The sequence below is a fragment of the Scleropages formosus genome, chromosome 11 (assembly GCF_900964775.1).
Source record: "Scleropages formosus chromosome 11, fSclFor1.1, whole genome shotgun sequence".
Taxonomy (NCBI): domain Eukaryota; kingdom Metazoa; phylum Chordata; class Actinopteri; order Osteoglossiformes; family Osteoglossidae; genus Scleropages; species Scleropages formosus.
Genome location: NC_041816.1, coordinates 16,725,737 through 16,746,162, shown reverse-complemented (window position 1 = coordinate 16,746,162; position 20,426 = coordinate 16,725,737). Strand labels below are relative to the sequence as shown.

Below are 20,426 nucleotides of genomic sequence, written 5' to 3'. Positions count from 1 at the left end.
TACGAGCGCGTGTGCGTGTGCGTACTAGCGTACGTGCGCGCCCCCATAACCACTGCTCGTGGACGTGCTCGTGCGTTGGAGGGCGGGGTACGTCCAACGTCTAGTAAGTGTTCGGCCGCCTTCCCTGCGATGCAGCTGGGAGAACCTCATGAATAATTCACGACGAATTAATGAATAATTCGCAATTTAATTAGTCGTATCCCGGTGTCACAGCAACCTAATGCGCGAAACAGTGTGAGGTTACAAATGACATTGTTACTCGCTGTGGACGTGCCCGAAATGACTCTCTCTAGGGAATTAGGTAGTTACAGTGAATCATTGTTCTTAAAACCAGCTGTATTTTCAAAATTAGCAAATAGTTAAAATCACGAGAGATCATCATTCTAATCTAAGTTTTAGACTGGTTAAAATTTATGATCTATCAGTGCTCTGCGGTACTTTTTGCACATCATCGCCGCTCCTGCCGATGCTATTCGTTCTTGTAACTGAAATGTAACCATTAAACTATGAAGTGAATGAACAATACATTCCGTTGATGTAATGCGCTCATTGTATTGTTTTCGGAGATGTTCGTCGCTTTGGAGAAAAGCGTCCGCTGAATGAATACATGTCAGTGTAAATCATGCAGCACAGTGGCGCTTATTGCAGCTCAGATTGCAGTGTTGCATCGAGCCGCTAGGAGGAGCTGTTAGCAAATATATTTAAACTTCATTAGTGAGTACGGGAGAGGGGGCGCGGTGGCACAGTGGCACAGTGGGCTGGACCAGGTCCTGCTCGCCAGTGGGTCTGGGGTTCGAGTCCCGCTTGGGGTGCCCTGTGGTGGACTGGCCTCCTGTCCTGGGTGTGTCCCCTCCCCCTCTGGCCCTATACCCTGTGTTGCTGAGTAGGCTCCAGCTCCCTGTGACCCCATATAGGACAAGTGGTTTGGAAAGTGTGTGTCTGTGTGTAGTGAGTATGGGAGGGGGTGGTGGGTTTATCTGGGTCCTGCTTGGGGTGCCTTGTGATGGACTGGTGTCCTGTCCTGGGTGTGTCCCTTCCAGCCCCCTGCCCTGTGCTGCTGGGTTAGGCCCTGCTAGCTGCAACCCCCCTTGGGATGAGCTGTGTGTGTGTTCATTGCTCCAGCCTGCCAAAAAGTGATCAGATAAGGAAACTTGTTCCTGGCTAAAGCTGGCAGGAAAAAAAAAAAAAAAAATGATTGACTTCTGTTACAACAAATGCAGGATTGGTCAGATTTGACTCTTACTTAAAATTCACATTTTATTTACTGTTAGCTCTATTATTGGTACTCACCTGTTAGACACACGGGTCCAGTACTTGAATTTTTTTAAAAAAAGAAATATTTTCCTGTATTTCTTTCTCTACTTTTCTGTGCATTTGAAAATGTATTTCAATATATTTCTGTATTTTTTTGATGTTCGTTGGGAGATTTATGAAATTAGTATGATGCCCCACAATAAAGACAATTAAAGGCACTTGTATCTTTTGACTCTGGTTTGCTCTGCCTTTCTGTTTATCAGCTCTCACTCTTTATGTATTCATTGTTTTTGCCAGCTTGTATTGAGATTCCCATGGTCTCGTACTGGTACATTTTTGCAAATGAGGAGAGATTACTGCAGGGCCCTGCTGGTGTTGCTTCTGATAGGAGCTCTTCATTCGTCGCAGTGTTCCACATGGCCAGACATTAGGCGCTGATATTCACCCTACTTTGCTTGTATTTGGTTTTGGAATTTGCACCTGTGTAATGCAGGTGGGCCAGTTTATACTGGATGACTGATTAAGTATAGGTGGATTTCCATTTATGAAAAGTGAAATGCCTTAGGTATGTACACAGATAATGTCAAAACCTGGCAAACAAAGTCATTTTAATTATTAAACATAAGACTTGTATCCAGACTATAAATAAGGCTATTTGTCCTTCTGTATCCAGCAACACGGAACGACTTAGCCGTGTCTGAATGAAGAAAACAGTTACAACAGCAGGCTAAGTATTACAGACACGTTACAAAGATTCTTTTAGTAATATAGCAATGACTCTCAATTTGAGTGTAAAACTCAGCTAAACTAGCAAAAATGATATTATACTAGCGACATGGTGCTAAACTAATGTTCATTTATTCTGCACCCCTTTTTGCATCTATTTGTTTATTTATAAACAATTCACTGTACGTCTGATTAACTCAATCACATCGGACAGTTAATGAAAATAATTAACCGTAACCTTTATTACATGGTGTGGATGTTTTCCAGATGTGATTTTTTTACGCGCTGGATCCAACGAAAGATCCCTCGGTCCGAAAAGCACAAAGAAAGCAAATGTTGAATTACTTTTTCATTTTTTCAGCAAATGTTTTCATAGCTTTTCAGTATTTTATCGTAAAGTTAAAAAAAAATACTTCGACAATCTGCTGTGATCTGGTATGAGAAAGGGGCTGCTTTCCAGATCCAGTCCAATATCAAATCTACAGACATTCAACAGTAGAGCTTCTTGTCTCTTTTCACAAATGATATTCAAAACTTTAGCCTGATTACACCATTCATTTGAGTTTTACAATAGCTCTTTTGTTTAATGCACATGCAGTGCACACACACTTTTTTTCAGCCTGTAAAGTATTCAGATTAAATGTGATCAATGTGTCCATTCAAATTAAAATACATTATTTTTGGCCTTGTGAAACTTTCATAGGAAGACTAGTATATAATAGCATATTATAACAGTCAGTCAGTAGGTATATGCATTTTTATTAAATAATTATGCAAGAATGTTTAAAATAAATTTGTTAGTCACAAGAAGCTATGTATTACACTATTATTTATGAGTGAGAAACCTAAGAAAAGCACATGCATGTAAAAAGGCGTAGGGATGTGCTCTGTACTCGGAGGATTACACACCGACATCTATTACTATACTGCGCTGTTTACCTTTATTTCGTTTTCTTTTACAGCTTTCGCCACCCAACTTCATCATTTTCCAGAGTCAAAATTGTAAACGGTAAAAAAAAAACACTCTTGCCCTAAAATGTAACTTAACCCTGTGCGTCAACGCGTGTAGTCCCGTGCGTAACGTGGAGAGGCTCCCTATTCAGCAGAGCTCCGCGGAGGGAGAATTAGTGAAAGAGCCCTGGCTGGTGCAGAATTAGCGCTCGGGGGGAAGTGAGCTCCGAAGCTGTGCTGCGGATAAGCCGCAAGCGATAGGAGAATTTCCTGAGGCACGTCCTGCCACGTCTTTCTCCTTTTCGTGGGCCGACGAACGGGCCGCACGACGCGAGGGGCCGACAGACGTGCCGGAGCAAGCGAGCGCACGTGGAGAGAGAGAGGGCAGCTCGTACAGGAAGGAGCGTTTCTCGAAACTTGCACCAGAAAGTGTTCCACGCGATTTATTCTGCTCGTGTGCTGTGTACGAAAGCCCCGGAAGATTGCCAAGATGTGCTTTTCCAACCTCTCTGAAATTTCGAAAACAAAAAAAAGAAAAAAAAAAAAAAAAAAAAAACCCCACCGGGCTCTTCGCAGTCGCCTTTTGTTAAATCAGATTACAGAATTCACCGAAAGCGTTTCGTAAAAGGAAACAAAGAAAAAAAAGCTTAATTCATTAGCAGTTTTGATATTACTTCTCTTTTGAGATTGCCGGTGAAAAGAGGACGAAACTTGATGCGCTTTCACCTACGCCGATATTTCCGAGGCGAAGGTTTTCTAGGCTCGCGCCTGTGTTTTTCGTGAACCCAGGAAACCTTTTGAGAAGGACGCGAAAAAAGAAAGGGCACGTCCGTGTAAATCTCCTTTGCTGTCTTGTCTGAACGCTATTGGCTGGTCCCTTTGCAAGGAGAGCAGGATGTTACATCAGCAAGACAGTGGAAGGCAAGGACAACATGGCTCTATCAACAGTTAGGTTGTTTCCTGTATGACGGTTTTGCTCTGGGGGAAAGCCTAAAGCGCCCCGTAACTACATGCAGCTTTGCATAGATAAAGGGTTTGGGTTGCCATAGTAACCACACTTACTAGGAACACCAAGAATTTCCCCCTTCCATGTTTATCTTTCGTGATGAGCGCTTGATAACGTCGAATACCAGCAGATTTCTCCAGTGCCGCGCTCAGCGGACGCCAACCGCTGCACGAGAAACACTGTTCCAGAAACTCCTACAGCTGGCCACATCACAGAGCGGCAGCGGCATAATATGTTGCGGTACTCACGTGTAATGTCAGGCGCACTTTACCGTGCTGGTGGATTTAGTTTGCTGATAAAGCAACGGTCTACGGCGGCTTCTCGCTTCTTTTGCGAACACCTCCATTAATTTCCATTGCTTTTCCTCCGAGATTATGACGGGCTCTGGCGTCCGGCCAGGCATCGCCGCCAGCCTGCTGGGCTGATGCAACTCTTGGGTACAGGAAGCGTATGCCAGTTTGTCAACATCAGGGACCCTTCTGTAGATTCACAGCGGGTTTATCGAGGTTCAACAAGTTCTTCAAATGGTACTCATCTCTGTGTGTTTTTCACGTGTCTGTGATGTTGCCAGATGTAGGAGTTTCTGGAACACAATGTTTCTGCTACTGGTTAAGTTTCTCGTAATTGGGTGAAGAAGACCTTGGAAGGTCTATGTGTCTGTACAAGGAGATAAGACAGAAGAGCGGTGTAAAAAAAACACGGGAGGCATGTGCAAGTGTGCGCATCTGTGATGGATAACATCTGGTGAGAACTAATAAACCAGCTTTTTAATCTTATCATGCCTTGGTATTGAAAACATCAAACAACTATGAACTGAAACAAAATCTTTTCCAACAGCAGCTCTCTCATTTCCAGAGTTCATTAGCTGGATGGAGTATATTCATGAAACATAAAGCAACTTTTGCTTCTTTTGACACATTTCCGCTTTGAATAGAGTCCGTTCAGTTATGTTTTTTTTTGTTAGAGGGAATTTAATGAAATGGGATACTATGTAGGGAAAAATGGACTTTCTCTCCCATGCAAATATTTACAAAATATTTCAGTATAATAAGTGCAGTATCACAGCTGAAAATCGAAACTCAGTCCTGATTTCCTCAGTTTTGAGTTTAGAGTGAACATTTCTGCCAAAATCAGCCGCTAAGCTTTGAAATCAAAAGGGAAAACTTCTTGCTCTGCTTTTTGAGTATCGTACAGAAAGAGTAAACAATGGCCAGAAGTTGGTGGCGTGGTGGTGCAGTGAGTAGTGCAGCTGTCTCGTAGTGCCCGCCTGAAGTGAGAGGATGTGGGTTTGATCCGCACTCAGTTTGTGTGGAGTTTGCATGTTCTCCCTGTGGCAGTGTGGGTTACCTCTGGGTGCTCTGGTTTCCTCCCACAGTCTAAAGACATGCTGGTCAGCTGGACTGGAGACTGTGAAAGTCACCCATAGTGTGAGTGAAAGAGAGAAGGTGTGTTTCATTAGTCGATGGATGAGTGACTCCTTGTAAGTAGCATATCTAGTGTTGTGTACCTTGGTGTATAAGGTGTGGGGTGAGAACACTCACATAGTGCTCATTGGAAGTTGCTTTGGAGAAAAGCATCTGCTAAATGTTGACCTTTTTTTACAGGGGGCAATTTTGATTAAATGGACAGTGAAGTTTTGAAGCCTGTTTGTAGTTAGAATATACACAAGTGACAGGAATCTGGGAGGGAGCAGTGGGGCAGTGGGTTGGACCGGGTCCTGCTCTCCGGTGAGCCTGGGGTTTGAGTCCTGCTTGGGGTGCCTTGCGATGGACTGGCGTCCTGTCCTGGGTGTGTCCCCTCCCCCTCCAGCCTTTTACCCTGTGTTGCTGGGTTAGGCTCCCTGCGACCCTGTATGGGAAAAGCGGTTCAGACAATGTGTGTGTGGGTGTGATACGAATCCAATATACGCTATATGGACAGAATGCAGTGTCATGATTTAAAATAGGATACTTCTTATTACTTTGAAATTAAATTGGTACTCATGGCTTTTCTTCTCCTATGACAAGTTACAATGTGCTAAAGTCAGCTACAGGGTGCTGAAGTTTTATACAAAAGGACAGAAAAAAGTGTATTTCAACCTGTAGTTTTTATGCTGCGTATTTATGGACTGACACATAAAGAGAGCTTTTGCGTTGAAAACTTAAAGGTGAGTAAAAAGCAATTATTTGAGGTGCATTGTGGTTTTCTTTTCTACTCCTTTTATAATCAATTATATTCCTATTGTTGGTAGTAATGTAATTTCCTTTTCAAACACAATCTCAGTAACAGCAGCTACTTTTAATTAGTTTGCCTTTTAATTAAACCCAATACATGATGATAAAACGTGAATAATTGCTTGTTCATTTTTTTCTGCCTGGGTTTCAAGTCTAGTTGTGGTGCACCCACACATTAACAAATTGTTCCACTGCATGATCTTTGAAAAAATATGTTTTCCATAATGCAAACAGAAATCTGCCCTGCAGCATGCCAAGGAGAGATTTAATCAGTACAATACTTATTCGTTTTATTTTAAAGCCTAGATGATGGTGTTGTCTGTCACTTGGAATCTTTACTGATGTGTCACGAAGGAGCAGGTTTGCATCACTCTGGTCAAAGTCTTTGCATTTTGTCTCATTGATTTATGTTGATTGACTCTAATACGCAGCACTATACAGGAGGCACATCTTTATAATGTCTTATGTGCCACTGGATACAATAATTACAGTAGAAAATCATTTACTGTCTATGCATTTTGGTACCTCAGCATGAAGTGGTTTGGGCGCTGGGGGGAGGAGGTTGCAATCATGAACATGTGATGAAGCTATGACACAGCTCAGATGGTGGCCGTCTGTTTGCTTTGTACACATCCTTACTTATGACAACTTGTATTGACACAATCTAAGATTTCAGTGGTGTACAGATGGCTTTCTTCTGGTCATGAGATTACTGCTGACAGAGTTGCGTAACTCTAGACGTATTACGTTTGGTTTACAAAAGGCGCAGGGAAGGACTCTGTGATTAAGACTTCACAGAGCTTTCTTCTCTTGTGTTATATGCAAGGACTTGCCTGTTTTGGTTATGATTCTCATTGTGCATGGGAGCTGTGGGGGTTTCCTCATGGATTGTCTGGATAAGTCATGGCAAATGTAATCTTTGGTGCTGGGTGATGCCAAAAATAACAACATCTCACTCTGTGCAAAGAAAACAACAAAGTTTTCATATCATGTATTTGAAAAAAAAATGAAGGTCGTTGCTTTTTAAGGCTGTAGCATTGAAGAAACCCTTGATTCATGAAAGAATTTTTAATTACTGGTGTTTCGTGAATTCCAGCAAATATATTTAGTCATGCTTTCAATAGTTTGACACAAAAAAGATACAATTTCTATTTCACTTCCCGCCTTATTGTCTTGCAAAGACATCGCACCATTTCAAATTCTTGGTTTTTTCCTGTAATTTTCTATGTCTTTGGACTGCACTCCCAAAGCTGAATGAAACAATACTGATTTTTTTACGGGGCTAGAATTAGAACGCATACATTAGGCTCCCAGATGCAGCAGTTGGGAACACTAGGACTTTTTGGTACGGAGAGTAGTTTTTGTTGCACATTTCATTTCTGTCAAACTGTTAACGTGTAATTTATAACAATTTATTGACTTGAAACCCATGTAATATATGTTGCCAGTATAAGTAACAGTATGTACAGATTACACCCCTTCATATGGAGACACCACATACCGATATTCACTTGTCACTACACTGCTTTAAGAGTTTGTACAACCCACTTGGGCATATGGACTCTTTCCCCTCTGTCTGGACTCTTAGGTCCATAAGGGCACCAAACCCAACAAAAACTCTCCAAGGACACAGACCAATTAAGCCGCCTGCCCAGGTCAGTAATTAGTCCCAGCTGATGAACACACAAAGCGACACGCTGAGGATGCTGGGAACAGATGCCATCTCACTTTGTGACTAAAGGAAATGCTGCTTTGGGTTCTAGTGTGCCCCTCCTTATTTTCATTATTGAAGCACATTGAGAGATAAAGTTGTGATAAGCATAATTGAGTGTTGTCAAATTTTCCCTTGGGGGGGGTGCAGTGGTGGACTGGGTCCTGCTCTCTGGTGGGTCTGGGGTTCAAGTCCCGCTTGGGGTGCCTTGCAACAAACTGGCGTCCCATCCTGAGTGTGTCCCCTCCCTCTCCAGCCCTTTGTCCTGTGCTGCCGGGTTAGGCTCCGGCTCCCCACGACCCCGTATGGGACAAGTGGTTCAGACAGTGTGTGTGTGTGAGTGAGTTTTCCCTTCCTACTTATATTCTGATGTTATATTGCTGGTAAAGCCCTCATTCCAGCCTTTGATATGTAAAGCTCTAAGCCCATGGATTGCTCTACTGTGTTCCCCTTTCCTGCTTTGATAGCCCATTTAAATTATGTCTGCTACAAACATATTTTCCTTAAATAGCAGACAAATAAAATGATAAAATTAGTCTTTTGCTGCTGTTTCTGGGTAACAGTGAAGGTTGCACTATGCTGGGGGAATACCCATAACACACCCGATTCGGTTACATCAAACGACACATCGTACCATTTTAAGAAATTTGATAATAAGGACACTACTGTGATAAGAAGGATTTTCTTTGTAACGAATTGTAAAAATAGCAATAAAATTATTGCCTTGTGATGAATGGTGTACTGTGACTGGTATTGCACCCTGTGCTTCCACGATAGGATCCCAGCCACTGAAGTTAACAGTGAATAATAAAGTTAGGGTAATCTTATTAATGGTCTTTTTTTTTGTAAAGTGAGCTTGTCTGGTTTGCGGAAAGAAAAATTTTTCCCATAAGTCATCCTGTAGTTTCTGTAACCAGACCCCCACCTTACAGAGGATTTTTCAGGAACAAATTTAGTTCTTATACTTTTATTCCTTTTACCCTGAAAGCTGTGGGTGTGAGTCTAACTCCGCACTACTGCATTAACTTTTCTTTAAGTGACTTCCTTATCATGGGTGACTAATGTCACATAATTAACTTTACAGGGATTGATCAATTTCTAATGCAGCATATTCTTAGTGGATCACACACACACACACACATACACACACACTTTCAGAACTGCTTGTCCCATATGGGGTCGCGGGGAACCGGAGCCTACCCGGCAACACAGGGCATAAGGCCGGAGGGGAGGGGACACACCCAGGACGGGACGCCAGTCCGTCGCAAGGCACCCCAAGCGGGACTCGAACCCCAGACCCACTGGAGAGCAGGACCTGGTCCAACCCACTGAGCGCCCGCACCCCCTCTTAGTGGTTCAATTCTTGGCAAATATCTTGCACAATGGTACTATAGCATGAGTGGTTTTCAAAGCTGGGACAGCCTTACACTTTACACTACTGGTATAGCTCATTTCAGGAGTTAGAAGTATTGTGCTGGTTTTGAGTTTGAATACACACTTGGTATATTTTCCACATGGGCCTAGAGTCTGCTGGAGGAAAGACCAGTGGCAGTGGTCTAGGCCCCACTCAGAATGAAGAAGACTACCGTTTCGAAGCGCTGACCGCCAAACAGATCCTCCAGTGTACGACGGAGCGTATCCGGGAGGTCAGCGAGGTCCTCCAGGCGAGCCGTTTCGAGGCGACTCGGCTCCGGGAAAGGCCGGGGATGCGGCACGGCCTCAAGGCCGCCGAACGCAGCAGGGATTGCGGCCCAAGCAGTTCTTTACTCTCGCCACAGCAACCGGGATAATCAATAACACAACAAATTTCTCCAAAATGTGGCCGAAGAGTAGCGGCCTTACGTAGCATGGAATAAATAAAGAAAGAGGAAGCTTCTTAACCGCTTTAGCAGGATAAGCAACATCTTTCCTGCGCCATGTTACCACACTGCAGACAGCTGCTGGAGCCCTTCTTCGAAAACAACAAATTAAATGCATAATAAGTTCAGTTCCCATCATATAATCCTCTACAATGCCTCCGTTTAGTCAGAAAAGCTTCTAGGCTAGGGGCATTATTGCATGAGCTTATTAATGCAGCGACGAAGGACAGTCATAGATAACACCGTCACATCCGATGGCCAGGCTCCCTAACACAATGATGTGCCTCTGCACTCGGTCTAAGGCAACCACAGGAACTTTCAGTAATCTTTTTGCGGTCATACACAGGCGGGACGCAACCTTTAAGTTAAACCACATTCAAGTCAGAACTCTCCCTAAAATAGCGGCCTGTCTCAATTAACGGGACACATTTCTTACACTAACCTAAGCAAGTCAAAGGTAACAACAACAACGGCTCTCTCCCGAACATCCCCTGCTCTCGTTCCGCCTCAGCAATCAGAGGACGAGAGCGGGGGGGAGAATGGAGGGAAAAGAGCCGCGCGCTGACAAACTCCGCAACCGCTGCGCGCGGGCAGCTGACGTTAGTGGGCGTTTATATGCCATGCGCTTGATTGACAGGTGGGCGTGGCCAACGGGGGGCTGGCTCTACTTTTTACAAACTCCAGCATATATATAAGAATAGATCGCTGAACTAAAAGGTATAATAGTACCTATAAAAAAAAAAGAGAGGGGGGCGGCTGAGAACGGCGATTAGAGGACCTCTGCGAGTGAAATACGGTACATTCAAGAAAAGAGACTAAGTAGTAGCCGCCGCCGCCGCCACGGAGGAGCGAGACCTTCCTTCAGTTCTCCGCAGCCGCTCTTCCTCAAACTGTCACACTTCGGTCCCACGTGTGGATGCGGTTGGACAGTGACGGCGCTCGCTCTGCCGGACGTCACCGCAGTCAGTGTTGTACGCGCTGGCGTGCTTTTACTGTAGTGCTGTCTGCAAGTCACCACGCTGCCCTGGTGTAGTACCGCGTTTCGAGCGACTCTTCCACCCCACGCGGAGTCTGGGGAGTCGCGCCGAACTCTTCCTCCTGGATTTCTATCTATTTCATGGGCACATTTTCGGAACTAACGCAAAGGTATGTTTAATACACCTTCTTACCCAGTGAGAGTTGCTTTGAGCCCGGGATTATCAATGCGATTTTTAAAAAAAAAAAAAAAAATGTGACCGTTTTGTGGTGCGCGGCTGTACAATGAGCTGCAAACTATGGGATCAGGAGTATAGATCATTAATTATACCTGCATAGCGTTTACCTAAAACCACTTTCCACACTTGTGTAGTATTAGTAGTAGTAATTATCATCATCGTCTGCGATGGCGCGTTCTGGCAGTTTTAACTCCTTTTGTTGCGCAACTCGCATGGTGACACGTGAAGATGTAAACGTGCGCTGTGGGGGGGCTGCTTCTGCCGCTTTTGCGGGTAAGATTTCGTTCTTACTCAATGCGAGGCCGAAATGAACTCGAAACAGTCCGATTATATCGGTTTAGTATGAAAACGTGTACATGTTCATTTGCCTGTCTTCATTTGCCTGCCACCCTTAACAGAGCGTTTGTGCAAATGTTGTCATGTGGTCCAGAGTGCTGGAGAACCACTATGGTTCTGAGCTGCAGGTCTGCTTGGTTCTTGCATTCGCTAACAATCTTTGCGTTTCTTCAGAGTGCTGTGAGAACTTGCCTTGTTTGTGTCCCGCTCCTGATCTGCTGAAGTGCATGAAAGAGGCTCTAGTAGACAGTTCTTCATATCAAAAATTAGGGAAAACCTATAATCTGGTCTACGCACTTCAGGAGGATAACTCTTTTAATGAATTCCATCACTTTTTCTGGTGCTTTAACATATTCTTTGAGCGCTTAAGTTAAAAATCATACATTTCCATTTATTCATTTAGCAGATGCTTTTCTCCAAAGCAACACATACAGCTCATAGAAAAAAAAACTGTGCTTTACATTAGCAGGAAGAGCCTCGGATGCATGATTCTAAAGTACAGTTAGTTACTTTCTGCCGCGTGAACCAATGTACATCACACGAGTAGCGGCATAAGACTTTATCCGAGTGTTGACTATTCCTAATCATCCTCCGAATACACAGTGTATATATATCATATTCACACTTTTGGAGTGAATCACACTGGGGTTCTTAACCTGGGGGGGGGTCCATGGACACTATGGGGTTTGTGGATGGGCTTCCAGGGGTCTGTGAAGTGCAGGCTCTCTTTAAAATTAATTTTTTTTCGAAAAGTTAAAAAAAAAATCACTGTTCTATTATCTATTGTATTGCCGCACGTTCTTCGGGAGGTGGTATTGAAATGTAACTTCTCAGTTAATAGTTATGAGATGCTAAATAAACTCTTCTTTTGAAATTTCAAGACCAGTGCTTGATTTTATTGTGCAGACCAACAGGCTATCATAAAGAAAGCGGCAATAAGCAGGGGAATTGTACATGTTAGCTCTTTGCTGATGAAATTAAGAGAACAGCTGGAATGCATTTTTGAAAATGATGAATTATGCAAAATATGACGGTCACGGGAATTTTTGTCCACCCTTTTACATTTTAGTTTCCTCTTTGCTTATATCTTGCAGAAATATGGGCGGTTTTTATTTATATACATGGGTAAAAAGTTTTTTACACAGCGGGGGGTCGTGGTGTGTTTCTCTATTTTCCATTAGTCAGACAAAAGCTCATTTAAAACCTGTGTTCCAATTTTAATTGCAGTGGGTTAAACCGCAACACTAACTATAAACCTGACATAAGTTTAGGCAGGAGAAAGGTGGCCATGCTGCAGCTGCAATAGTGTATTACCACAGCACAGCCTACTGTCTGTGTGCTGTGTAGAACCAGTAAGAACCTGCACTACTTTGCAATGAAAGTGTATGTATATTTTGAAAGTTTCATAGCTGTGCATGTAAATTAATTATGAACTTCAAGGTAAATCAGCTTTTGGGCCTTCTAAACTAAAATGTGAAAAACGCATTGATGGCTATTACATTTATTAAGCTGGCGGACGCTTTTCTGCGAAGCGACATACATCTCAGAGAAAAATACAATGTGTCCATGACATCATCATGTCTGCTTCTTTTTAAATGCCTTTTGAGCTGTGCACTGAAAAGATGTTTATTTGGACAGTAGAGCGGTCTCCCGGGCTACAAGATTTCTAAGAAAATACTACTTATCTTAGGGTCACACTGTATGCACAAGTGATCCCTGATTTACGATGGTTCAACTGATTTTTTTTTTTTTTTGGACTTTATGATGGTGAGCTGGCGACAGACATTCAGTAGAAACCGTACTTCGAATTTTGTTTTCTTTCTTTTTTTTTTTCTTTTTTAAAAAAATCCCCCCCGGGGCAAGTGATATGCGGTGCGATACACTCTCACGATGCTGGGCAGCAGCAGCGATCCGCATCTCCCATTCTGTTACGCAAAGGTGTGTATTAAATGCATTTTCGACTTACGATATTTTCAACTTCCGATGAGTTTTGCGGAACGTAACCCCCATCGTAAATCGGGGACCACCTGTACTTATACCATTATTTCTATAAAACATCTAAGAGAGTAGTTTATCCACAGTTTGTTTCTGACAAGTCGTCACTATACCAAGGAACCAAGAGGTAGTTTTTAAATCGAATGTCGACAATAGCTGGGATGCTGTCTAAAGTTCTTTTCAAATACAAGGGAGCCTTACAAAAGAATGCATGGAAAAAAAATTTGTCGAATCATGTTTTTACGAAATTTTGTGTAATTTCGGAATTATATTGTTCTCTTGTGTTACTTATTTTCTCAATTTAACATGGATCTTTGAAAATTTGTAGCATTGATTTTGAATACCGTGTATGTCTGTTATAACAAAATGGTTTTTGTTTACTTGCACAATTATTGTCTTTGGTCACAGTACTGGTGTTTTCCTTTGAGTTACACTATCAGTGTTTTTTTTTTTTTTTGTCACTAATGTTAACCTGTTTATTTTTGTCAAGATGCAGCTTGGCTTGAGTGAACCACCACAGACAGAGATGCTGAGCAGCAGAAAACGATCATGCTCCGCCGAGCCAGTGTTTCCCAAAAAACTGCCCAGGATGGAAAGACTTGTAGGAGGTCCTGGACCTCTGGGACTCAGCAAAGCAATAAGCCTGTCTCGTACGTTCCAAAAGGAACCTATAAAGTACACTGAAGCCCTGTTTTCATACCACCTCAATGGAAAAGGGACTGCCCTTCCACCCCTCCGGAGATCCCCAAAGAACAGTGTGAGTCAAATAATTCATCCCTTTAATGCGGAGAGACAATTATCACATGATATTTTGTACAGAACAGAGAATATGGCTTTCCCAGTGGAGGGTTCTCGGATCTCTGTGCCACAAGAACACTCAACCGAATCTCTTTTCAAACCTTATAAAAGAAACGTGCAGAATTGTTCACCCAGTGCTCTAGGAATCCATACTCCTACAGCTCTGAGAAAATTAACCCCACACTCCAGAAGCCCTCCTGGTCTAGTTATCCCCAAACCAATTTATGGTCATAGGCCATGCTGTATGAAGTCTGGATACACATCAGGACCATGCTATAGCATTGACCATGCCTTACCAAGGATAAATCGAAGCATCTCCAACGAAGAATGGCTGAGACAGTATGGTCCCATAGCTCTGCTGCAAAGAAAAGCTCATGAAGGATTAATAGAAGAACGTATTCGTCAGCTGGAACAGAAAGGTGCCAAATTTCCTATGAAAGAGGCAAATCCGGAATTTTACTGTCCCACAGGATCTGCAGAAAACTTGAGAATTCCCACTTTAGCGGAGCCAAAGTTCATCGCTCCTTACCTTCACCCTTCTCCCTCTTTGTTAAACTACTCCTCCACACAAATTTCCAATTTACAGCCTCTGCCTAATGTGAACCATGGCAAACCTCCATCTCTGTCAGGTTCCATTAATGAGGTGCAGGAGGTAGCCCTGTCAAACCAGGGCGTCTTCATCAGAATTAACCAAGATGATCATGGTCACCCTGTGCTGAGCTTCCCTCAGGAAAACATGCATGCTGACACTATTGCAAGTGATGTTGGAGGGAAATGCACAGAGGGAGTTTCATCTAATGTGAAAAAAGGCATCTTTAGAAAGCCTATGTGGCAGCGTGAAGACCCTCGATTCCTTTTTATGGATGTTCCAGTTCCCAGTTCACCAGCCCATCGTCCATTTCTTCGACCCTTTGAGCAGTCACCTCATCATGTGTGTAAAATCTACTCGCGTAGAGGGCAGCAGGACAGCAGTTTGTTTTCGGAGGAACCTGTCAGCCGTCTTCACGGACAGCGAGGAGACTGGCCTGCATGTGTACAAAAGGCACAGATTAGATCTTCTCCAGAACATCTATGTCAGTCTCACGGCTCGGGCGCAGTTGAACGTTTGCAGCCGTACTCTGATAATGAGTATATGTGTAATTTGGCACGGGAAAAGTGCAACGTCCTTGTAAAGAACAGATCTGACGATGACTGCAGTTCAAAAGAAGCCTTACATCACCCCACCACTGGGAAGCATCCCAAAAGGACAGACCGTAATGGGGAGAAACCTGAACATGCAGAACGTGCCTCTTCGCTTCCTTCAGAAGTATATGCTTGCAAAAAGCAAAGGTCAAGTGACTGTAACAAATCATTTGCTAATAAATTATCTTTGGAGGAACATTCAGAGGATGCAGATAGTATCCGTGCTGTTAAGACTCCCAAAACAGATGGAGAAAAAGTCCCTCAAGAAGAGGAACATGAACTGCAGGCATCTTCTTCACCTCCCATGCCTGTTATCAACAATGTCTTCAGCTTGGCGCCGTGTCAAAGTTACCTGGAAAAGCAAGAGAAAGTGCAGAAGGTTAAAGCAGAGGTAACTCTCGCGACCTGTTCATTGCAGAAGTGTGACGACAAAGGCGCGGAGGTGCATCGGCGCCTAAAGAAGACGGCCGTTAAGAAGAGTGACGCTGACGTGGTGACGGTTTCATCTTACGGTGCTGTTGACCTGTGCGTGAAAACTGAAAAACGTGGAGGTTTGCTGCGTAAAAGCCAGTTATGTACAGACGGCTTAGATCGCGTGGGAAATGTACAAAATCAGGTCCCGCAGCATAAATCCAGTGAACCCTCTTTTCTTACGCTGTCCTTCAATTCGGCACCACCGCCTCGGAGTCATGCGGAGACGACGTTTTCGTTTCAGCCCGTTCCCGGACAGTACCTCAAACTGTCGGCTTTCAAAAATGTCCTACCAGATATTTTCACAGCTGGTGGCAAAGAAGCTCACCTCTCGGCCCAACGGAGCACAAATGACTCCAAGCAGGCTCATCATCTCTTCATGAAAGTGCATCTGTCACTGTGTAGACACATCTCCAGCTCCGTCTCCTGCACCAAAGAGCAGGAGCTGAGAGCTTGGCTCGCTGAGGGGGAGATGGATCGGACGCCGAGCGTCTGCCCTCTGCTGGGGGCCTCCGTGAGGGAGATCTGGCTGAGGTGCCAGGACACTGCAGCAGCGCTCAGCCAGGTCATTTGCCAGCTGGAGAACTTTGTCTCCTGCCATCAGTGCCCGTTCCCTCATGTGATTCGCGCCGGAACCATTTTTATCCCCATGCTGGTAGTCAAGGAGGTCCTGTTCCCCGACATTCCGGGAGAACTCATTGACCAGGTTCTGCAGGAGCACCGCATTGAGCTGCGGCCCACTACGCTTTCTGAGGAGAGGCACCTGATGCAGCTGCAGAAACGAACCTGCTCGTCCAAGCAGAGGAGGCTTCTCTCACTCAGACAGCTGCCGGACATTTACCCCGACATCCTCAATCTGTTTTACCTCACCTGTGTCAAGGAACGCCTAGGTAAACTATCGCACAGTTACACGTAAAGGACACGTTCCCGCTGTTGCTACTGTGACGCTTTACCGAAACACACGGTACACTTGTCTCCCACTAACCAGTCCTCATTTGTTCCTCAAAATGGACTGAATGGCGAAAAAATGCAATGATGAAATTACTTATTTTTTTTATAGGGAAAATTCTAGTTTTTCCCAGGCTCATCTCAGGTTCACTCCAGAATCTCCCTAATGTCATAAGGAAAGATTTGTGTAATACATTAAAAGAGAATAAATTAGTTTAATTTTTTAAAAAATTTGATTGTGATCGCTGACTTTTTTAAATCATATGTGCTTGCTTATACATGCAAACATAGGGCTGTGTATAATAAGATTCCTCACCATTCTACATCTACGATTTTTTTAAAGTGTATGATTGGAATAGTTAGAATGTTTGTTTTTTATTTCATGTGGGGGGGGAGCAGTGCCGCAGCAGGTTTGACCAGGTCCTGCTCGCCGGTGGGTCTGGGGTTCGAGTCCCGCTTGGGTGTGTCCCTTCCCCCTCCAGCCTTACGCCCCGTGCTGCCGGGATGGGCTCCGGCTCCCCGCGACCCCACTGGGGACAAGTGATTTCAGACAATGTGTGTGTATATTTCATGTTTAGTTTCCTTTTTTTCTTCTAAATAAATAAATGCAGAAGTTAGATGTGTTTTATAATGTGAGACCATTTATAGGGTAACATGAAGCATTTGCAGAAATTTTATGAAGGGTCTGTATATAAGATGTATAAAAAAAAAAAAAATTGCATAAAGCCCTCTAATCCTGATCGTATTCCTCGACCGTCTTGAGGAAGACGAAGGCTGGGTGCAAGAGGTTGAATGTTCGTTCCTTCGAATGGAGGCGCTAGAGGGAGAGAGACAATATTTTAAAACAGGTTTATTATGAAAGCAACCACACACAAAGTTCTAAGAGGAAGACCCCCCCCCCCCCCCCCCCCCCCCCCGCCAAAAAAAAAAAACCATTAAGCAATCACAGCAATCTTTAAGTTTCAGCCACACAAGCTATCACAGTGTAAACTGCAGATTCTATAATTTTGTATTTTTTCGAAACAAGTTATGAACACGTTAATTATTGACAATTAATTCAATTGTCAAAACAACTTTTAAAACATGAACCTCTTGTTTTCCCCCCCCCCACACACAAAGATACTTTCACATTTCTGAAATCACAAAATATGTAACTAAGAACTCAGAGCAATAGTGCAGAAGATGACAAACTAAAGGCCACGCTTTTTGAAAACATGAAGTGTGATAATAGTTGAAAACATAAGCTTTCGGATAACCAGGCTGTTACAGCCACGTTGATATTAACTCGGTTGAGTTAAAACATGAATGTTCTTGTTGCGTTATTAATATTATCCAGCCTATTGGTTAAGTGTGCATTAAGCTGGCCACAAAAACCATTTGCCTTGACGTGAGGTATATGTGAGGCTTTAGCACCAGTCAAAAGTTTGAGTGCACTCGGGAAATGCTTGCTTGGGATGAACTGGATAGAAGAGTGAAAGTAAAGCAACCTGAAAGTGTCTTACATCTGAGAGGAGCTGCAGGACTGCTGGGAAGACACACACACACACACATTTTCAGAACCGCTCATCCTATACGGGGTCACGGGGAACCGGAGCCTACCCGGTAACACAGGGCGAAAGGCCGGAGGGGGAGGGGACACACCCAGGACGGGACGCCAGTCCATCGCAAGGCACCCCAAGCGGGACTCAAACCCCAGACCCACCAGAGAGCAGGACTGTGGTCCAACCCACTGCGCCACCACACCCCCTCGCTGGGAAGACATCAGTTCATAATCTGACTTGTTAACCAGACTCCTTGTGAAAGAAAAACTCGTTTCCAGCAACGTTGTCGAGTTCTTGACTGGTACTTGTGGTAGCTGCAAAATTAAAGGATCGCAACAGAGGGACAGAGTATCGCTCAACAAGCTTTATTTCTGCACGCTTGCCGGAGTCTAGAGAGAGAGCAACTTACAGCAGTTTCTTTCATCCTTATATACTTTGTTAGTCTCACACACACATACACACCATATGGAAAATGTTAACATCAGCATTATACGACTTAACAATCTATCGTGACCCATCGATAACCCTTTTCCCTTTAAAAGAGAACCCACCTCGTGAAAAAAGAAAGATATACTTGTCTAGGTATCGCTCGTTATTGACCCTCATTTCATCCTCTGTTAGACTTCTTATCCCAAAATAAATGGAGGTATCTGCTGCATGGGATATCCATGTCGTGCAGATGTTACAGGGTCGGCAGTTCCGTACGTTCCATAGGTTCCTGTTTATCAGACAGAAGGTCCTTTAAACAAAGCAGAGCATAAGTCATCTTCAGCCAGGGTTGATACCTTTCTTTCTCATCTCTCAGTTATAAATGTATATAAGCGTGCAAGTTTCCCACGTTACAAAACTGATTTTCTCTCACACGCTGTACATAATGCGTATATTTGTTTCCTACTATAATTTCTTGTAATTCATACTTTTCAAGGAATTGTTGCGGATGCCTTCGTTTATTTCTTTAAACATTTATTTTACAGGTTCCGCTTCACCCGATGGCAGCCAACCCAGTGCACGCGTTTCTGCCGGAGTATCAGTCGGTCCCCGAGGGTTGTAATTTTCAGCACTTCACGGCGAAACATTTAACCGAAAACTTAAAGTCAAATTTAAGCTTATTTTGAAACTTTTTTGTTATACACATGAATATACTAATTTTATACATACTATATAGGAATTACCTAAGTGAATTCATCTTGTTTTGCTTGGTTTTGAAATTGCAGTGAAGTAGAGCCACATTACATAATTATAAGAAGAACAATGTGCAGTGTGTTGTAGCAGGAAGCAGTCGGTTTTGTAACAAAAACGGCACGGGGCTTTTCCTCGGAACAATTACTGCAAATCCAGATTAACTATTCCAGGGAATCCTGCACTGTATTGACTTTGGCTGGTTTCCCTTTTGAGAGAAAAAGCAAGAACTATGTAGAACAGGTCAAAGAAAAGGTGGCCTATTTAATTCCATTGTTATTACATTCACAATGAGGTTATCTAGATGATGTGACCCTGCTGCAGTGATTTATTTCATTTGACTCTTATGTGCAGTCAAATGCTGTGAAGCAGATATCTTTTGAGTGATGACATGTTGTAAACATGACCTCTCCAATGGCAGATTGTAAAATTATTGAATGCCGTACGCGAGAACCCACCTTTGAATCCCCTGCCTAGCACACACTTGTGTTTCCAACTGAGGTGGTGTGTGTATGACCTAACAAAAGAGGGTTCAAACACACAAAAAAGTCTGAACACTTGTATAATCGCAAAAATTGGGCTGAAAGCAATTAATTGTCATATTTGTCATTTCATTATCTTTGTAATTTACAAGCTGTCACTGTAATAAAAACCCATTAATCCAAGTTATTGGGATTTCTTTCAATCTATTCAACTGGAGGGAGGTTCACAATAACCCAGATGCATGATGTCCACACAGCTTTTTATATTCTTCCAACCCACCCATATCCCACTGGGCTTACAGTACATAACCCCTGTGTCCTGTCCATATGCGACCCAGTAAAGCATAATATAGAGTAACAAAATGTTTTCATCCCAGACTTTAGGGTAGTGCTTTTCTAAATTTATGACATTTACGAGTATGACCACCTCTGCCGCCTTCTACAAATCGTACGCTGCAAATGTTAACGTAAGTGCATTACACCAACAAATGGAGGGATATAGATGCAAGTACATGATTCATACAATCAATTACTCCAGCATCACCCCTTTCTACCAGGAT

General features: G+C 43.4%; 1 protein-coding gene across 1 annotated transcript; it reads left to right on the top strand.

The window, feature by feature from the left end:
• The first annotated feature begins 10,386 nt into the window (after window positions 1-10,386).
• LOC108941281 (uncharacterized) lies at window positions 10,387-20,308 on the top strand. The gene is made up of 3 exons (XM_018764002.2): window positions 10,387-10,866; window positions 13,756-16,606; window positions 19,180-20,308. The coding sequence occupies exons 2-3, from the start codon at window positions 13,756-13,758 to the stop codon at window positions 19,254-19,256; spliced, it is 2,928 nt and encodes a 975-aa protein (XP_018619518.1). The 5' UTR covers window positions 10,387-10,866; the 3' UTR covers window positions 19,257-20,308.
• Window positions 20,309-20,426: the final 118 nt, after the last annotated feature.

Excerpts from the sequence above, each read along its gene's own strand:
- LOC108941281 (XM_018764002.2), top strand. The coding sequence starts at position 13,756 with ATGCAGCTTGGCTTGAGTGAACCACCACAGACAGAGATGCTGAGCAGC. Across the intron at positions 16,607-19,179 it reads CTGTGTCAAGGAACGCCTAG|GTTCCGCTTCACCCGATGGC; the intron begins GTAAACTATCGC and ends TTTATTTTACAG.